Consider the following 19,193-nt stretch of genomic DNA (forward strand, 5'->3'; position numbering starts at 1 on the left):
GTGTCCTGTTACTTCTGTTGTCCTGTGACTCCTCCCATGTAGCCACCAACTTCCAACCACAGTGTCCCGTATACGCCTGGAACTTCACTAGTCTCAAGGGCTTTTGGCAGAACGCCCAGTACTCATGCCCTCCTTCCTAATATCCCCTGAAATATTGAGGAGGGAGCTAGTACTCAGGGAGACTTCCTTGCAGCAACAGCTACTGTATCTGTCCACTTGTTGTGTTAAGTCTAAAGCCTCCCTGGGTAGAGATAGATTAGCAGAAAGCTGGAGACCCCTGCCCGAGCTGCTCCCGCCCTTTCCTTCCACCTCCTCAGCCTGCTTCCACACAGAGTGTTATTACGATGAGATGCCTGCCCACAGAAGCCACTTGTGTGCCCTCGATGAGACTGTGGTGGGGCTGCCGTTCATTACATCATACAGTCTTTGCTTTATGAAGGCTCCTGGGAACTATTGCTGTCTGGCCTCTGTGTGAGCAACACTTAAGATTTTCCTGAGCAATTGGTTTGTGTTTATCTTGCAGACGTTGTAAACTGTATATCTGGCGAGCTTTCTTTATCCCACTGGCGGCTGCGGTGCTCGGTGTCCCTCTTGTGACCCACAAGCCAGCAGTGGGGGTGCAGAAATGTAGTCGTAGCCTGAGAAGCAACTCTCTTGTGTGCTCGCCTATCTTGTGATGCCTCAGTTTTAATTTACACTATCTTGTCTTGCTTTGTATCCTATTGTAAGCTACCTGAAAAACATTGAGAAGCAGATAAATAAAAGAGACGCGAAAGAGCTCCGCAAAATCTATTTCCGCCTAGTTTCTTCAACACTCCCAGGTTGCTCTATTTTAACATCCTTCAGTTTCCAGACTTAAGGCTTACTGCATGCAAGTCAGGACTGCAGCCATACTGACCTTACGATAATTGGAATACCCAGATAAAGTTTCTGAAAATATTGTGATTGTCCCATCTCATTCCTATGACCCAGTGGAGTCAATGCCATTGAAATGACCATGCTTCCTTGGAGCAAAGTGTACTTTAACTCTAATTATTATAAAAAGAGCCAATAGCACTACTTAATAGTGAATGACACAAAGGAGGAGCCTAAGTACCAGAGAGAAACCGTTAGTGTCTGGATGGGCTTTGCTTAGGGAGTTTTCTACAGCAAATAAAAAGATTCAAATTTAAGAAGAGAGGTGACAGCGTGAACTGCCACCAAAATGTATGTAGAGTCCATCTGGGTCCCCAAAGACCATGTTTCACATCCTTGGTCGCCAGGGAAACAACTTTCCGATCATCCTGAGGTACCGATGAGCACCTATTTGAAGTGAAAAGACTGACCACCCTGGGTGTTGGCGAGAATGTGGGAGAACCTGCGTAGACTGCTGGTGGCAATGTAAAATGGCTCAACTGTGTTGGAAAACAGCTCTTTGTTTTTCAGGGAGTTATGTTCATATCTACACAAGATCCAGCCATTCCCTACCAAATATTTACCCAAGAGAAATGAAAGACTACGTATACACACACAGATTTGCACATTAATGTTCACAACAGATTGGTTTTAGTAGATAGAAATGGGAAACAGTACAGCAGCTAGCCATCGATAAGTTAGTAGACAAGAAAATCATGATATATGGTTTATTATTAATAGTTTGTCATTAGGATAAATTATTCCAAAGTACAAGCTAGCTAAATTATTTTTTTGTTTTGTTTTGTTTTTTGAGACAGGGTCTCTCTGTGTATCCTTGGCTGTCCTAGACTCGCTTTGTAGACCAGGCTGGCCTTGAACTCACAGTGATCCGCCTGCCTCTGCCTCCCAAGTGCTGGGATTAAAGGCATGCACCACCACGCCCGGCTAAATTAAAATTTTTATACACAATGATGTTAATAAACCTCACCTCAGAATTACTGAGTTAAGAGTTTAATTACTGCTTGATTCTCTCTCTCTCTCTCTCTCTCTCTTTCTCTCTCTCTCTCTGTGTGTGTGTGTGTGTGTGTGTGTGTGTGTGTGTGTGTGTGTGTGTGTGTGTATCTATCTGTGTGTCTGTGTCTGTGTGTCTGTGTAAAGACAAGCATGCAAGTGCCACAGCAGGTATGTAAAGTTCTGAGGACAACCTCAGGCACAGATCTTCACCTTCCAGCTTGTTTGAGGCAGGGTCCCCCTCTGGTGTTCGCTGCTGCACACCAGGCTTTTTGGCCCAACAGCTTTCAGGGATTCTCCTGTCTCCATCTCTGTTCTTACTGCAGGCACTCTGGGATTGCAGATGCTGTGCTACCATATAGGGATTGACATTCATTCTGGGAATCTGAACTGTATTCCTCAGGGTTTCACAGACAGAGCCTCATCCACTGACCCATTCCTCTAAGCTCTACATTGATAGGAAGTTCTAGAACATGCAAACTAATACACAGTGTCAGGGAAAAAATCACTGGTTATTTATTACACATTGGACTAGAAAGAGAGATTAATAATGGAGACAAGAACACTTTAGAAGGTGACACCAATGTTCATTATCTTGATTGTGAAGTTATTCACATATAAATACATTAAACTTGTCAAGTTGTATGCCTTAAGCATTAAATCTCAATTATCTTCAATAAAGCTATTTGAAAATGTTTGGTATTAAATGGAAGCTACATATGGTGGCTCACTCCTGTAATCCCAGCACTCGGAAGGCTGAGGCATAAAGACAACAAGTTTTGGACCAGCCCAGACTACATAATAAGACACTCTCAAAAATAAAGGAAGTGTGTGTGGGGAAAGAGGGGGGAGGGAGGGAGAGAGATGGGAGAGCAAGGGAGATGGGGGAGGAAGGAGGGAGGGAAGAGGGGAGGGAGAGAGAGAGAGAGAGAGAGAGAGAGAGAGAGAGAGAGAGAGAGAGAATAAAGATGATCTTCTGGACACTGCATGGAGAGGCTTAGCTCTCTACCTTCGGTTCTTCCCCAGAACTTTGTCCTTGAATTTTGAGTGACAGGAGTGAGGCAGGGCTATCACAATGTGTACTCTCATTCTGTGTCCTATTCTCTGGCTTTGTACCCTACCCAGAGACATACTCTCTCATCCTGCTATTGAAGTAAGATCAATGCACAAAAAAAAAAAAAAAAAAAAAAAAAAAAAAAAAAAAAAGGAAAAGTAGATTCAAGCTTAAAACACTGTCCTGATGGACTCTACTCAGTGATGGACTCATTTATTCAGAGAACAGACTGTTTATTCCAGGGACATTTTCTAAGAAAAGAGTAACAATTTCATCCAGATATCCAAGTACCTTTTAGTTAAGGATTGATGATGTCACAAGCTCAAACCCTAAGATATTCTGTTTGTCTTAGCTTTAGTAATCACAGCTTCAAAAGCAAAGTTTGGCTTGTCTCAGAGATGCCTTACCCATTGCTTCTCTTTTCTCTGCAAGCCTCTCTCCTCCTGTATCCCCTCATGCCCTTCCAGCTCTCATCACATCTGATCCTCAGCCTCATTTCCTTCAGCACCCATCTCTAAGACAAGTTGGAGACCAATGAACAGGGTAGGTTCCTGGGAGGATATGAGACATTTAGTAGCTGGGGACACGGAGAGTGAAGGGTCCACCCTCTAACCAGACAACAGGACTCCTAGTGGAGGGAGAGTAAGACCAACTCACCCACAAAACTTCAACCCAAAATTTACTCTGCCTACAAGATGTGCAGGGATAAAGATAGAGTAGAGATTGAGGGAATGTCCAACCAATGCCTGGCTACACAGTGGGAGAGAGACAACCCCTGAAACTATAAACAACACTCCTACTATGCTTGCATGTGAGAGCATAGCATAGCGGTCCTCTGAGAGGCTCCACCCGGAAACAAATCAAAACAGACGCTGAGACTCACAGCCAAACACTGGGGGAGCGCCCAGGAAGGCCTGTGGAAGTGTTGGGGGAAACTAGAAAGACTTTGAGGGGACAGGAGCTCCACAAGAAAACCAGGTGACCTGGGCTCAGGATGTCTTAGGGAGACTGAAACACCAACCACAGACCATGTATGGATTGGACCTAGGCCCTCTACACATATGTACCAGATGGGCAGCTTGGTCATCATGTGGGCGGGCCCCTTAGTAAGGGGAGCAGGATCTGTCTGTGACATGGACTCTCTTGGCTGCTGTTTGATCACTTCTCCTGGAGGGGATGCCTTGCCAGGCCATTGTGGAAGAAGATGTTCTCAGTCCTGATGCAGGTTGATGTGCTGGGATAGGTAGATGGGGGAATATCATCTTTTTTTTCTTTTTTTATTAATTTATTCATATTACATCTCAATGGTTATCCCATCCCTTGTATGATATCTTCTTCTCTAAGGGATATAGAAAGGGGATGGGGGAACAAGAAGGGAGGGGCTACAATTGGGATGTAAAGTGAGTAAATAAAATATTAATTTAAATAAAAAAAAAAAAAACAAAGCTCATTAGAGAGTGCTTGGTACAGAGTTTGCATTCACAAATTCTAGACCAAGGACTTTAAGATTACCATCAGCTTCCTCATCTATAACATGTCACTTAGCAGAGCAGTAGATAAGATTTCACAAGAGCAATATGTGTAGTAAACTTTAAACCCCTACCCAGATCTAGCCAATGGACAGGACATTCTCCACAGTTGAGTGGTGAGTGGGGTCTGATTTTCACATGAACTCTGGTACCCCTATTTGACCACGTCCCCTGGATGGGGAGGCCTGGTGGCACTCAGATGAAGGATAGCAGGCTACCAAGAAGAGATTTAATACCCTATGAGCATATACAGGGGGAAAAGGTCCCCCTTAGTCACAGTCTTATGGGAGAGGAGTAAGGGGAAAATGGGAGGGAGGGAGGGAGGAATGGGAGGACACAAGGGATGGGATAACAATTTAGATGTAATATGAATAAATTAATAAAATATATTTTTAAAAAGATTTCATAAGAGCATGGGGGAAAAGCAATACCCAAGAAACACAGATATTTTAAAATGGCTGCTCCCCTCCACTACACTACCCTTTTCCACACTCATAGTTCCTTCCTTGCAAAGGGAGGGAATGGACATGGGTCTCTCCCACTCTTACCTGGAGCCAAAGTTTGTCATGCTGGGACCACTTCCCTCCAGCAATGCACTGAAATGTGGCGTTCTGCCCCACATTCACCTCCACATTTTGGAGTCGCAGGAAATGAGGCGCTTTTCCTAAGAGAAAAAACCAAAGAACATATGAGGCTAGGATGCAGTTGCCCACATCACTTCTCCATCAGGAACAGCAGCCCAGGATAGGCCCCAAGATCTCGGGATGTTTGCCCGAGAAGATGCCTGATTCAGACAGAGTAGATGGATCACTTCAAAGTGACATCTAGGGAGTAAACAGGGGAGCATGCCCAATTCGCAGGTCAGAAATCTAAGACTCTGAGCATTGCACAGTTTAATTCAATCAGGCATCCAGAAAAAAAAGGAAGCCAAGGTATGAATCCTGTCCTATGAGATCCTCAAAGTTCCTATGAGTAGCTACTGTGTAATAATACCTCTCTGCTAACTTGGCACACCTAAAGTGAATGTTGCCCCTGGGAACAACAGTAGGAAAGGGAAGAATCATGGAACCAAAAGCTCATCACATATACATTTATATTATTACACATATATACAATAAACTACATACAGCAAGAAGAAGCATGAAACAATCAGGAATTATATAAATGTTACATTCATAGTGTTTTGGCCATTTGTATTTTTCAGCCTTGAAGAAAACATCTTTCCTATCTTGGTGCCTCTAGAATTCTCAATGCAAATCAATTATCTGTCATATCTCTTAAAACGTAAAACTTTTATCAACTTAAAACATCTATCTAGACCTAAAGACATCTTAACCCCCTAATCAACTAAGCTTAATTGTAAAACTAAACTATCTGGTCTTCAACCCTATCAGAGACCTGAGAAGGAATAGAATTAATTCATCTCTCAGCTTGTAGTTCATCACCCAGGAAAGTCAGGGCGGGAGCTGAGGACAGGAACCTGATAGTAGGAACTGGAGCAGTGACCATTGAGGAACACTGACTACTTTACTGACTCAACTACTTTAATGTGGCTTGCTCCGTATGTCTTCTTATACCATCCAGGACCACCTGCCTAGGAGTGGCACCACCAGCAATGGGCTAGGCCATCGCACATCGATAACTAACCATGAGAGTTCCCCCCCCCCCCCCACTGCCCCACAGGCCAATCTGCTGGGAGCATTTTCTCAGTAGAGTCCCTCTTTCCAAATGACTGTATCTTGTGTCAAGCTGACATAAAAACAGCAAGCAAAAAAAAAAAAAAAAAAAAAAAAAACACTTAGCATGTATTATCTATTCCAATTTCATGGTATCCCTGAGAGGCATGTGCTAAAGGGCAGAAATTAGCATCAGCAAGTCCAAGATTGTTGTGACGGCTAACTTTAATTGTCAACCTGACACAACACAGAATCAAAGAGGGAGGGACTGTCTACACTGGGTTGATCAGCAGCCATGCCAAAGGTGATTACCTGTTTCTAGATATTTCTTTTATTAATTTATGAGAATTTCATACAATATACTTTGATCATATTCACATCAACTCCTCTTATATCTACACTCTTCACCCTCCCCTCCCTACCCCCCCAAATTTGAGTTCTCCCTCCCCCCCCCCCCATCTCTGCATCAAGTCTAGTTTATGCTGCCCAACTACTTTCTGGAGGGAGTCTGCCCTAGAGTGTTGTCTGCCTACCACGGTCACATCACTGACGAAGAACGATGCTCCCTCCTCCTGCATCTATCAAACACACCAGCCCCTAGGCTAGTGGTAGAATTTCACACCACCTCTTACATCCATCCTGGGGTTTTATTTGGCTTGAGCTTCCACAAGTCTTGTGCATGATGTCACAATTACTGAGAGTTCTTATCTGAAACTGACCTTTTTTTTTTTTTTTTTTTTTTTTTTCCAAACCAGAAAACACTGTTTCCTTGATTTTATCCATAGTCTCTAGTTTGTACAGTCTTTTCATCCTCTCCTGCACAGTGATCCCTGAGCCTTGTGGGTAAGAATGTGACGGTTATGTATGTACCATTTAGGGCTGAGCACTTCAGAATCTCTTATTTTTCTGCACGTCGGCCAGTTGAGAGTCTCTGTGTTCATCGCTACCTGCTGTAAGTAGAAGCCTCTCTGATGGTGGTTGAGATTCACTGATCTATAGCAATAAGTTATTAGTAATCAGTCATTTTAGTATTATATGTTCATTTAGCAAAACAGTACAATTAGGACCTCCCTGGGGCTTGGGGCCAATATACCATGAGCTCTTGATAACGTTAGGCATGGCTTCCATCTCATGGATTGGGCCTTTGGTATAATAAAACGGTGACTGGGTACTCTCATAACACTTAGGCCGCTATTGTCCCATTAGGCATATCTTATCATGCCAGTTGTTATTATAACTTTCAGGGTTCAAAAACTGTGCAAAGTTGATAATTTTTGGATTTTTTCTGTTTTTTGTTTGTTTGTTTGTTTGTTTGTTTGTTTTTTTACATTTTTGTTTTAATTACTTTCTCCTCCTATGTCATGCATAGCACTTTCCAGAACTGTGAAAGCTAGCCATAGAGGTGAAGCTTCCAGGTCAGGACCAGCTTAATTTCTTCAAGTGCCATGACTCAAGCATATGGAGTCTTAGAAGTATGGTCTCATCATTAATTTATGGAGTCTGATCAAGAGTATTGATGACAATGCTTGGGATTCTATGGGTCCCCACTGGATAACAACTCAAAAAGAGGTAACCTTCTTCTGTTACTTAGGATTTTATTTGCTAACATGTGGTCTCTAATTGGGGTACTGTCCTCCTCTTTCAGGGTAACTCCATTAAAACTCTTCCATAGTATACTTATGTATATATTTTAGAAAGCACCTACAGTGGTTGGCTTCTATATGACTTTTTAAAAAGGCCTTCACTCTTAGTGTTCCCTCCTCATACTCGCTCCTTTACACTGTTCTTCCTCCCATACTCCATGCAAATTTAACTCTTCCTATCCCAGCCTTCCTTTTTAATCCTTTATAGTACTATATTTATATCTCCTCACTTGAAAGCTCCTTCCTCCATGGCCCCTTACTCATTCCCTAATCTCTGTGGGCATCCTCAACAAGCACACACATCTGACTCAAAGCCAACACCAACAAATGAGAGAAACTAGGTGACGTTTGTCTTTTGCAGCCTGGGCCATCTCACTGAGAAGCATTGTCCTTAATAGCTTAGTAGTCTATTGTGTAAATGTGCCATAATTTCATTGGCCATTCATCAGCTGATGGGCATCTACGGCTGTTTCCATTCACTAGCTATTACGAACATATCAGCAATGGACATGAAAGAGCAAGTATCTCTATCCTAAGATATAGAGTCCTTTGGGTGTATATTCCCAAGAGTGGTATAGCTGAATCCTGTGGGAGATTTATTTCCATCTTCTGAGGATGGATTTTCCTCTACATTGATTTTCATAGTGGTTGTATCAGTTTGCATTCCCATGGGCAGCAAATAAGTGTTTCTCTTTCTGTAGGGGATTATCTCAGTTAAGTTAATTGATGTGAGAAGATGCAGCCCAGTATGGGTAGGGTGCCATTTGCTAGGCAGGGGATCCTACATTTTGTGATTGGAGAAGTTGGGCTGAGAACAATAAACAAGCGAGCAAGAACGCATGCATGTATGCATTTCCCTCTGTCCTGGACTGCGAGTGTAGGTATCCGCTTCTTCGTCATTTGCTTTGAGCAAATTTGATACATTGTAACCTAGAATTTTAAGCCAAATAAAGTCTTTACTCTTAAGTTGCTTTTTTTATCGGGAATTTTATCACACAACAGAAATGAAACTGGAACAGTTGCCAAAATTACAGAGTAGCACAGAGAAACAGAAACAGAATTCAGTTCAGTTCCTTTTGAGCCCCAAACCCAACTTCAAAGTAGCCACCCTCTTGCTTTCTTGGCCTTGAGAGGGAAGATGGTATTATCAAGCATGCCTCAGAGTGCAGAGAAAGAGCTCATGAGACAGACTGTGGTGACTCTCCTGGCTTCTCTGTTTGCTCTCAAACATTTTATAAGGAACCCCACCTCCATGCTACTTTCCCCTGTGGATGTTTTGAGCTATCTTGTCTACCAACATGTGCCACCACCTATAAGACTCTCCAAACCTCAAGGACTTCAGTGTGATCGAGAACACTTGCTGTGAGAATGTATATACCATCTGCTCATGTCTTTAAACCAGTTGACAACAGTTCAGATACCACCACATGCTACTGTCAGGGCCCTGTGGCTAAAGTGTCAAGGGTCCAAGGCCCAGATGAGACCACTTGTGCTGCCTGTCTCCAAGTTTAAGATTCCTGCACTATCAGTATGATAAATGTCACGCAGTTCCGATGGCTTGAAATTGTTGTCCTCTGTCTCTCCTGTATAATTCTGTAATGTTATTTTTGGAACTTTCACTTCCTCAACCAGGAATGTGCAAATGCTATAGGTCTGTTTTTGTTTCAGTTTTTAAGGGAAGGGGATACCCACCCCCATTATTGGTAGGGAGTGTGTCTTGTCTCCAAAGTTAATATATCCTGTTGAGTTTTGCAAAGGTCACTCTTTTCTTACACATCTGGACATGAGGCAAGTAGTTAAGTTCTGGGACATGTCCAGTTAAAGATAGTTCTTGTCATTGATTGGCATCTGCCTGTTTCTGACTCCTCCCCTCTTCTACCTTTTCAGCAATAGAGCTTCCTTCTTGATTCTTTCATTTTCTTTCTTTCTACTTCCTCCATTCTCAATTCAGAATGTGAGAGGTTGGAATGTCCAAGGGGGTTAATATGCTAGGGAAACACTGATGACTCCGACGTACAGAAGAGACATCAAACCAAGTCCTCACAGGAATCAGACAGCTATAAAAATTAACAGAGTGACTGCACTATAAACCAAAACTAATAAAAACACTACCTTCTTGCTCCATCTCTCTTTTTCAATTTTGGAAAGATATTTCCATAAAGCAAGGGAAAATGTAGCAAACAGTGTGAGGACTGGGATTTGGGAGATGTCACACTACATTCAAAGGGAGGCTCTACCACTGAAGGTCAGCAGAGAGTTGGGTGGAGGTAGGAGCTCTTTGCTCAGAGCTATCAATCATCTGATTTATGCAGAAAAATAAAAAGTCCATATTTTATGTGAAATCTCTCACCCTAAAATCTTGACTAAGTTTGAATGACAAGACTGTGCGGTCTTAGCCAAAGCCACCAACAGCCAGGACCCTCCAGTTTGTGTCCTCTGGATAAGTTGCTCTTATATTATTCAGTCTCCTGGAACAGTTCCCAGAGGCCAGCTGTGTCTGGACCTATAAATCTGGTAGTGACTCCCTCCCATTCACACACTGTGAGAACCACTGAATTACAGAAACTTTTCTCAACTATCTTCTCATTCTGCTCTCTCCCCATAGGCCCCCACTCTTGTCTCTATTCTTGGAGGCCCTGGATCACCCGTGACTCAAGATCAGTATCTTTTTGTTGGGATCCTCCTTGTGTTTGGTCTTCCTGGGGTACCAGGCTCCTCTGAGTCTCCTTCCATCCCCCAGTTCAGCCTCCTCCTCAGGCAAGCACTCACCCCATCACTCTTTGCCCTCTGCCCCTGCACTTCTGGGAATGAAATTACTGCACCAACATCTACTCACCAACCTTTCACCCAAGAGGAGGTGACCTCAGGTCCCCCAGGCAGTCACCAGCCAGGCTTTGAGGGGCCCCCTTTCAGTCCTCACTGAGACCGAGTTCCCCTAAAATGGAATCCTGTTGAACAGGGTTAAGAGGAAACTGGCTGTGTATTTGGGGCAAAATGCCTTGATGCTGGTGACATTTAAACTCCTGCAGATGTCAGCGCGGCATCTGAAGACATATTATTGTGCCCTTTATCTCGCTCTTTAAACCTGACAATGCTCAGCAGGAAGCCACACAGTTGAAGTGAAAGCTCTTACATACATTAGAAACACTTGCTGATGCTCTGTAGGCTGAGAGACATGGCCCTGCAAGGTTGTGATGGGGGCAAATAGGTTTGAAAAAAAATTCTAAAAGTCAGCTTGGGAGTTAGAAAGTTTGAAACTGAGTGAGAAAGTGTGTTGACATTTATCAAAGTTATAGCTGCAGTGGCCCTGCTAATGGTTGATCCCAAGACCCAGAAGAAGATGATAGCTATGGCCAAAATATTTCTGGAATAACAACAATCATCAAAAAAAATTAAATGGGCTATAAAATATGGATGAGAAAGTTTCCATTATAAGAGAAAATAATTTATTTGCAGGATTATGTCTGACTTTTGGTCACTGTTCTGGAAGCTTTGAGATAAACATTTAAAGCCAGCTTCAATGTGTAGAGGAGAAGACTGCAAATCAGTAATGATCGTCTATCCACAACTTTTAGAATAATTAATTGAATCATTTATTGATAAGCTCTGGTCATATATCAATAGGAAATATCTTGATGGACAGAAATGGAGACTCATAAAAAAATTGAAGACATATGGAATTGTTCTTTTCAGTACAGATAAAATCTTAAACACTTTTGAGTGAAGTTAATTCTAAGGCTGAGGGTTTGGGGAAAACACTAGTAGTTTAACAAACAGCTCAGGAAGCAAATAGGTTACATCATGTGTAATCCCATGAACAGACCCAAGGCATGTGTTCAGCATCTCAGAGGCAGCAGGAACACTCAGAGATCTGGAAGCAGCCATACATGGGGCATCTGCCTCCCAGCCTAACCAATCAATTCAGACTAGTTTTCTCCAGGGCCTGAATGCAGTGACCGTGGAGCTGCCACTTTGCAGAGCCAATGCTTGTCCTTAGTGCTGCTATTTCCCAGAAAGTCAAACACAGAATGTACCTGGATCCAGAAACAGAGCCTCATAAGACCCGATTAAGCTAAAAGGAGACTTTTGGGTAGACCCTGCTCTAATCCAACTAGTCTCCTTTCGGAAAGGGGAAATGTGGGCACAGGAAGGGACACCAGGGACTTATACACAGAGATAAAGGACCAAATGAGGTTGCTCTGAGGAGCACATTTGCAAGCCTAGGAAGGTAATCTCTGAGGCCAAATTGTCAACACCTTGACCTTGAATTCCTAGCCACAAGGGCTATTAGAAAATGTAGTGATCATTTAAGCCAACCTAGTCTCTGGCGCGTCCTGACAGCAGCTCTTGCAGAGCCATAAACCATCTGTTACATATAACATAATCGCAGTGGTAGCTGTTTTCTTTTCGGCCTCACTCACTTCACTGGAGGCCTATGAGGACAGGCAATGAATTTATCTTCTGCAGTCCCACAATCTCAGACACTGAATACAAGCTCAGTAATTGCTTCCAGAGTGATGAGTGGCTGACTCTTCACCACCCTGCTCCAAGTCACCATCGTTTCTTGCATAGTTCTAGAATGTTCTCTCTTATAGTTTCCCCGTCCTTCCTATGGCACTTCCACTCATACATCATACGGCATCCTTTGTGAGCTAACTACAGCTGTTCTATCCCCAAACAAGCCTTTGTAGGGTTGCCTCTCCGCACTCTGACTAACATCCACTCACAATGATGCTGGAGGCCCTGAGTGATAAGGTCCCAGGTCACCTGCCCAATGCTCACCTGGGACATTGCGGTGCGCCATCTACCAGGACACACTGGCAGCACTGGCCTGTGTTCCAAAGCAGGCCTTCTGTTTTTGGAAACCTGCAGTTTCCTCTGCCTAGAAGCTTCCTTCGAGAATTCTTAGAAAGCAAACTCCTTTCTCTGATTAGAGGCCCAGCTCTGACCATATCTTTGAAGACACCTCCCACGGCCACACTATTGAAGGAACCCTGCAGAGTCCCACTTCCAATAGTTGTCATGTTCACAGCACTTTCCCTTATCCAAAATTATCCACTGCTTATCTAGTATTAGACACTTCGATTGCTTTCATCCTTTTCACCCCCATGCCAATCAAAAGCCATGAGCACAAGAGCCAACCCTTTCTTACGCAACTCTCTGCTATGCCTAGAAAAGCTCTTGAATGCACAGCTCACAATCAGTAATTTACTTGTTGGAATGAAGGATGGATAAAACCCTGAGCTAGCAAATGAACTGAGCATACAAGCTGTGGGTGTGCCCCCAGAGGACTATACACACTGGCAGTGTTTGCTCATATCCTTGATGTGACTTTCTCCAATTCCAGCTACTCCTTCATGGGCCTCGCACTGTGTTTTCCAGCAAGGATGTGCTTAAGTCCCCTAAGCTCTGGGTTTGAACACAGCCACAATACACCATGCAGAAAGAAAGCCAAGGTCATGTCTTCTAGAGTTACGTTCCATGGCCCATTTGCTGGGTAACCGGCTCTCAGGGATTCTATAGACATGCAATAGACACTTCTCAGCAGGAAGGGGATGGGGCTATCAGGAGAATCTTCAATTCACAAAAGTCCTAGTGAAAATAGGGAAAATGTCCAATGATCCTTAGGGTTTTGTGGGTAGAAAGCCATCCAAATGCCCTCCAGGGATGCTCTCCTACAGAGATACAACAAAGAGAAGGGAGTATTTGATGGTGGTGTACAGGACTTGGAGATAAGACAGCTGAGGCTAGGGCATCAAAACTAGGTATTACAGTGACAGTGAAGCTTCCTGCCAGAGCACAGAGCTCTAGGACCCAAGGGCAGAATATACCATACTGTATTCTGCTGGGGAAAACCAAGTGTCACCTCCAAGGAAGACCAAGTCCAAAGCATAAAAATAACAAATTTATGTAGCAAGGGTGAGTGTGCTTTATGGGGGATAGGCATGCGCCGGGTGTGAGGAAGACACAAGGCCTACTGGGAAGGCTGCTCAAAACTGAAGAATGAGTGTGCAGTTAAATGGAAGCAGCAAGAAGAACAGATATTTCCTGATCCCGTTGTCCAGATTTAAAATATCTCATTGATGATATTGATGAAACTAACGAGAGTCAGGGGAGGGAGGACAGGCAGTACAGGTGAGGGAAACCCATCTGCATGAAGACCATCTAAACTGTGCCTTGCTGGGGACTTTGGTTCCTCGTCACATGAGATCCACTCCAGCAGAGACACTTCCTAGGCATGAGTAAATGGACGGAACCATCGAAGACACCCTGAAAGACTTGACGTAACCTGGAGAGCAGTGAGAGTAATAAGGGATCTAAGCTCAGTGTTTCTAAGTCGCTGGCTGATTACTGAGAGAGTGAGTCTCTCTTAAGGAGACATGAAACCCAGTTCCCCCAAACATTGGAACTTGGAACCTGGCATACATTTTTTCCAGAGAAGATGCTAGTGAGTCAGACCATGGTGGTTTTATCCCAGGAAGCTGACAAGAGAGGACGGTTCAAGGTCTGACAAATCAATGTGAGCAGAAGAGCACCATGACAGGGCTGGCATGGGGCCTATGGGCTGGTATGTGGGAGGGGGGGAGGGACGGGAAGGATTAAAAGGCACATAGATAATTACCCATGATGCCTCACGAGGAGACAGTAAACTTTACCCATAGCATCATTTCTGTGGTCTGAATAAGCTTCATCTTTCAAGCTCAAATGAAAGTTGAATCCCCGAAGGCAGTGGCACAGAGAGGGCAGTATATGACCATGACAATTCAGAGTTGGCTGTCTCAGAATGTGGTAAGATGTGGACAGGTCATCACAGTGGAACACTAACAATTCAATACTGGTGTTAGGAAAAGTGGACAGAGACTCCCTTTTCATTTCCATGTGATGGTCTGCCTGCTTCCAGGCTGTAGAAAGCCATCAGCAGACCTGAGCCTGTACCAGTGTTATGCCCTTCAACATCCAAAAACTGTGAGCTAATTAAACCTCCTTTCTTTATAAAGTTAGTCTGCTTGTACTAAGAGGGCTATTTATAACAGTAAGAGCCTGCTTCAGAAAATCTGAGATGTCTCAAATAAATAACTTAATGATGAGCCTCGGAAAAACAAGAGCAAACCAAGCACCCAAGTGGTAGATGAAAGAGATCATCAAAATCAGGGCTGAAATTAATGGTGTAGAAATATACTACAAATCATCAATAGAACAATGAGATGGTTCTTGGGAAAGATTGATAAGACTGGCAAACCCTTAGTCAAATTTACCAAAACAAAAGACACAAATCAGTAAAATTAGCAAGGAATTGAAGACATTAGAACAGATACCAATGAAATTCAGAAAATCATAAGAACATATTTTTTTTACAAATCCTCTACTCCATTAAATGGAACAAAAAATAGTCTAAAGGAAATGGGAGAATTTTCTAGATGCATACATTATATCAAAATTAAATCAATATTAAATAAAAACTTAAACAAGTCCATAATGCTCAACAAAGTTGAAATAGTAATTAAAATAAAGCCAGGACTATATGAGTTCATCGCAGGATTCTACCAAACCTTCAAAGAAGAACGAGCTCAACTGTAAATGGGATGTCTATATCAATCTGCCTCCTCAGAGTCTCGGGAAATGTAACAGGAGACTGAAAGAATGGAAGAGCAAGAAGAGAAGAAGGGCTCTGTGAATTGCTGTTCTCTGGGCATGACATGACTGTCGTTCATATGAATTCATAGCATCTGTTGTTCCCTCCATATGGCCTATACAGTTGATGGCTATAGTGTGTTGGGGAAATGTCCTTTTTCTTTAAGTGGGTGACCACTGGCAGCTCACTATGTCTCAAGGAAGAACCCTACAACCACGCATATATGGGAAGTACTAATTAGACTCTGGGTTTTAAATAATTAATTAGGAAGGAAGGAAGGAAAATATGAACCTGAGAGGGAATGTAATGTGGGATTCTGGGAGGAGCTGGAAAGGCAATGATGCATAGATATGCTCAAGATACATTCTATCACATGATGACATTTTCAAGGAATAAATTAAAAATTTAAAAATGTCAGCCTGCCATGGATATTTCATCTTACTAAAATATATTTATTCAGTGTCTCCTGGACATATGGGAGAGTGGAGAACTTGGAGAACTCCCCCTTCCCCTGAGGTTATCTAGAACCAAATGGCTGCCAAGAGCCTGATAGGAATCTAAGACGAAAGACTCCCAAATTGAACACTTGGCATCCCAGCTAACTCTGGCGTTGGCTCCCATGGTCCCTAGGCATCCCCAGACTTTAGACTCCCAACCATATATCTATATGGGTAAGGTCAGAACAGCTGTCTGTACCCAGGACTTGGCTGGACCGGAGCCATGGCTCTTTGCTGAAACACATCCAAGTGTCTTTGACTAAATAGTGCAAGGAGGAGAGCTTCAAGGAGGAGTGACATGCTGCTGAGGACTCTTAATACTGTACCATGAGTCCTAACCACCAGGAAAAAAAATCTCACCTTGTACCTACACAGTGTTGATGAGAGAATTTACAAGTATTTTTAAAGAATTAATAGCTTTGGGGTCCTTTCCCCTGTGGGTGAATGTGCTAATTTGCTTCATGTTTAATGCTGTTCTTGCTATGTTTTGCTGTTTTGTTTTTTAAAAGACAATTGCAGAAGAATCTATCCAAAGGTCTCTCATTCTTCCACTTCAGTGGTCTGAATCCCACTAATAAACAATCAGGACTTTAGAACCCCTTAATAATGGAGAGAGATTCAGACGAATTGTTTTGCCAGTCTCTGCAAATTCATGGAGGTGCTGCCTGTTGAACAGGCCAGCAAAATTATGGATTTATTCAGGACTGATTGCCTTGGGTATGTAAGCAACTTTGAGGCCTCAAGAGAGAGCGTGAGAGATGCCTGTGAGATGAAGGAATTGGAGGTTTCAGCCTCATGATTACCCAGTCTAGCACAGAAAAAGAATGTGTTGGACTTACTGCACGGATGAGCAAGGACCCGAACCTCGTCCACAGCGATGTAACCAGGATGTCCCTTCAAAGAGACGGATTCAAATATCACCTGAAATACACAGGGCTGGTGTCAGTTTCATGGAATCAGTTGTCCACATTCACCTGAAGAAGCCACCCACATTCCAATCACTTTCTATGCTCCCATCAGAACCAACCAACAACGTCTCCCATTAGGAGAATGTGCCATGCTGCCAATTGATTTGGGTTTCCAAACATGGCAGAGAGCCCACACTCTGGTGACCAGCAAGAGAAGCCAGCCTTGTGGAATGGCTTAGTGAATTTCAGAAATAACACTTATCCACAACAGCAAACAATCTGAAACAAGGCCCTGGGCCCCATCGGTACTTCTCTCATCATGGTTTCAAATATATTACAGAAGGAATTATTTACTAACAGCCTAATTTTCTTATTGTTTAGGAAACCAGCATAAGCCAAGGACAGCTGATTTCAGTGTGATTCTGCAGTGAACTTGAAATTCGTGTGTGTGTGAGTGTGTGTGTGTGTGTGTGTGTGTGTGTAAATTGTATATTTGTGTATGAGCAGAAGTCGACCTCAGGTGCCACCCGTTTTGTTTTTTGAGATAGAGTCTCTCACTTGGCTTAGAATTCTCCAAATAACCTAGATGTTCAATCCAGAGATTGCCTGCCTACCCTTTCCAAGCACTGGGACTACAGGAATGTTCCACTGAGCACCTGCCTTCTTTTTACAGGGGTGCTGGGGATCAAAGTCAAGTCCTTATGTCTGCACCATTTTCTAAGGCTTCCTGGACTTCATCACACATCTTCGAAACTAGCTGCAATTTCCCCGGTTGTAGCCAAGAGACAAAGGAAGCAAGAAGTATTTCTCCTCTACTCTGATCTTACTGAACCTTTCTACTTCCGTGGGGATTTTATAATTGGGTGTCCTTTGCGTCCCTCTCGCCTCACTGAGGAGCACTGAGCATCTGTCTCAGCACCATGGCCAGGACCTTTCACACTACTCACTCACACTCCCCCAAAACTACATCAGCTACCATCTCAAACTTGGATGTGACATTCTGCGATACTTTGCTGGACTCTTCCCCTCCAACCCTCTCCCACCCCACTACTGTCTTACCCATTCCTTAGTCTCACACAGTGCCTATATGCGTGCTTCTCTAGAGTTGGAATAGTCTAGATCTTCCTGCACTCTGCCCAAGCCCAGATTCTTTCTACCATGTTGGCTGCTAACCCATGTGAGTCTCTCTGTAAGACTAACTCCTTCCCACCTCTTTCTGAACCCTGCCAAGCACATTGTGGACTTTCTTTCTCCACCTCCAAACTCTACCCAGTGTTCCCCTTTTGTCTTGTGCTCGCCCAATCCCAGAAGGCTCCATAGCTTCAAAAAAAGAGCAGAGAAGGGCTGACTCCTCACTTCCTACCCACAAACCGAAGCAACCTTCATGACTTCTGCAAGTATTGCCAGTGCCCTTGAAACTGCATGATCCCTGCTGCACTTTCCAGAATCTTGGCTCCCTCGGAGTTCTTTTGCTATGCTGGCCCTCCCTTAACATATATAAATGGTTTTTAGCTTTTCCTGTTCTTGAAAAAAAATAACTCTTCATAGCAATTTCTTCTCTTCCGGCAGTTGTATTTCTATCATAATTCTTAGTAGTTTAATAATCCATTCCTATCAATTCCTTACTTCCACCATAAAATGTTAAGTAGCAGGGGGTGGTGGTGCATGCCTTTAAGCCCAGCACTCAGAGACGCAGAGGCAGAGGCAGGCAGATCACTGTGAGTTTAAGGCCAGCCTGGTTTACAAAGTGAGTCTAGGAGAGCCAAGGCTACACAGAGAAACCCTGTCTCAAAAAACAAAAACAAAAACAAAAAAAATGTTAAGTATAAAAAGTCTGATCTTTCTCAAATATTCCTCTCAAGATTGTTTCATGAAAGACACTGATATTCTAACTACTAAATTTGGTGAAGGTCCCACATGCCCAATCTCTTCTCTTACTTTAAGAAGGAAGATGATGGGGCTAGAGTGACGGCTCAGCAGTTAAGAGCATGGGCTGTTCTTCCAGAGTTCCTGTGTTCAATTCCCAGCACCCATATTGTGCCTCACTACCTTCTATAACTGTAGTCAGATGAGACTTATGCTCTCTTCTGGTGTGCAGTCATACATGTAGACAAAACATCCGTATACATAAAATATATAAATTTTAAGTGCATATGTATTATAATATATTATTTTGAAAAGCAGGTTCAGTGAGTTCCTATTTTGAGCCCTAGTGTCTTCATCTATAATTGCAATATCTACATGCAATCTGTATGCAATAGTTCTGAGAATACCTCATGTCACCTACGTTGCCTTCCAATAGACCATCCCTCCTATAATACAGTGCTATTATATGGGTACCTAGGCAT

The 19,193-nt window shown here is 43.2% G+C and overlaps 1 protein-coding gene across 1 annotated transcript in view; it reads right to left on the reverse strand.

Moving 5' to 3' along the window:
* Positions 1–19,193, reverse strand: part of Ptprt (protein tyrosine phosphatase receptor type T) — a 1,134,114-nt gene that overhangs the window by 718,315 nt on the left and 396,606 nt on the right. The window contains exons 4-5 of the mRNA XM_051143721.1: positions 16,777–16,858; positions 5,037–5,152 (exon numbers count right to left, since the gene is read on the reverse strand). Of these exons, the coding sequence (XP_050999678.1) occupies positions 5,037–5,152; positions 16,777–16,858 (198 nt within the window). The remainder of the gene's footprint in view (positions 1–5,036; positions 5,153–16,776; positions 16,859–19,193) is intronic.

The sequence above is a fragment of the Acomys russatus genome, chromosome 4 (genome assembly GCF_903995435.1).
Source record: "Acomys russatus chromosome 4, mAcoRus1.1, whole genome shotgun sequence".
Classification (NCBI taxonomy): domain Eukaryota; kingdom Metazoa; phylum Chordata; class Mammalia; order Rodentia; family Muridae; genus Acomys; species Acomys russatus.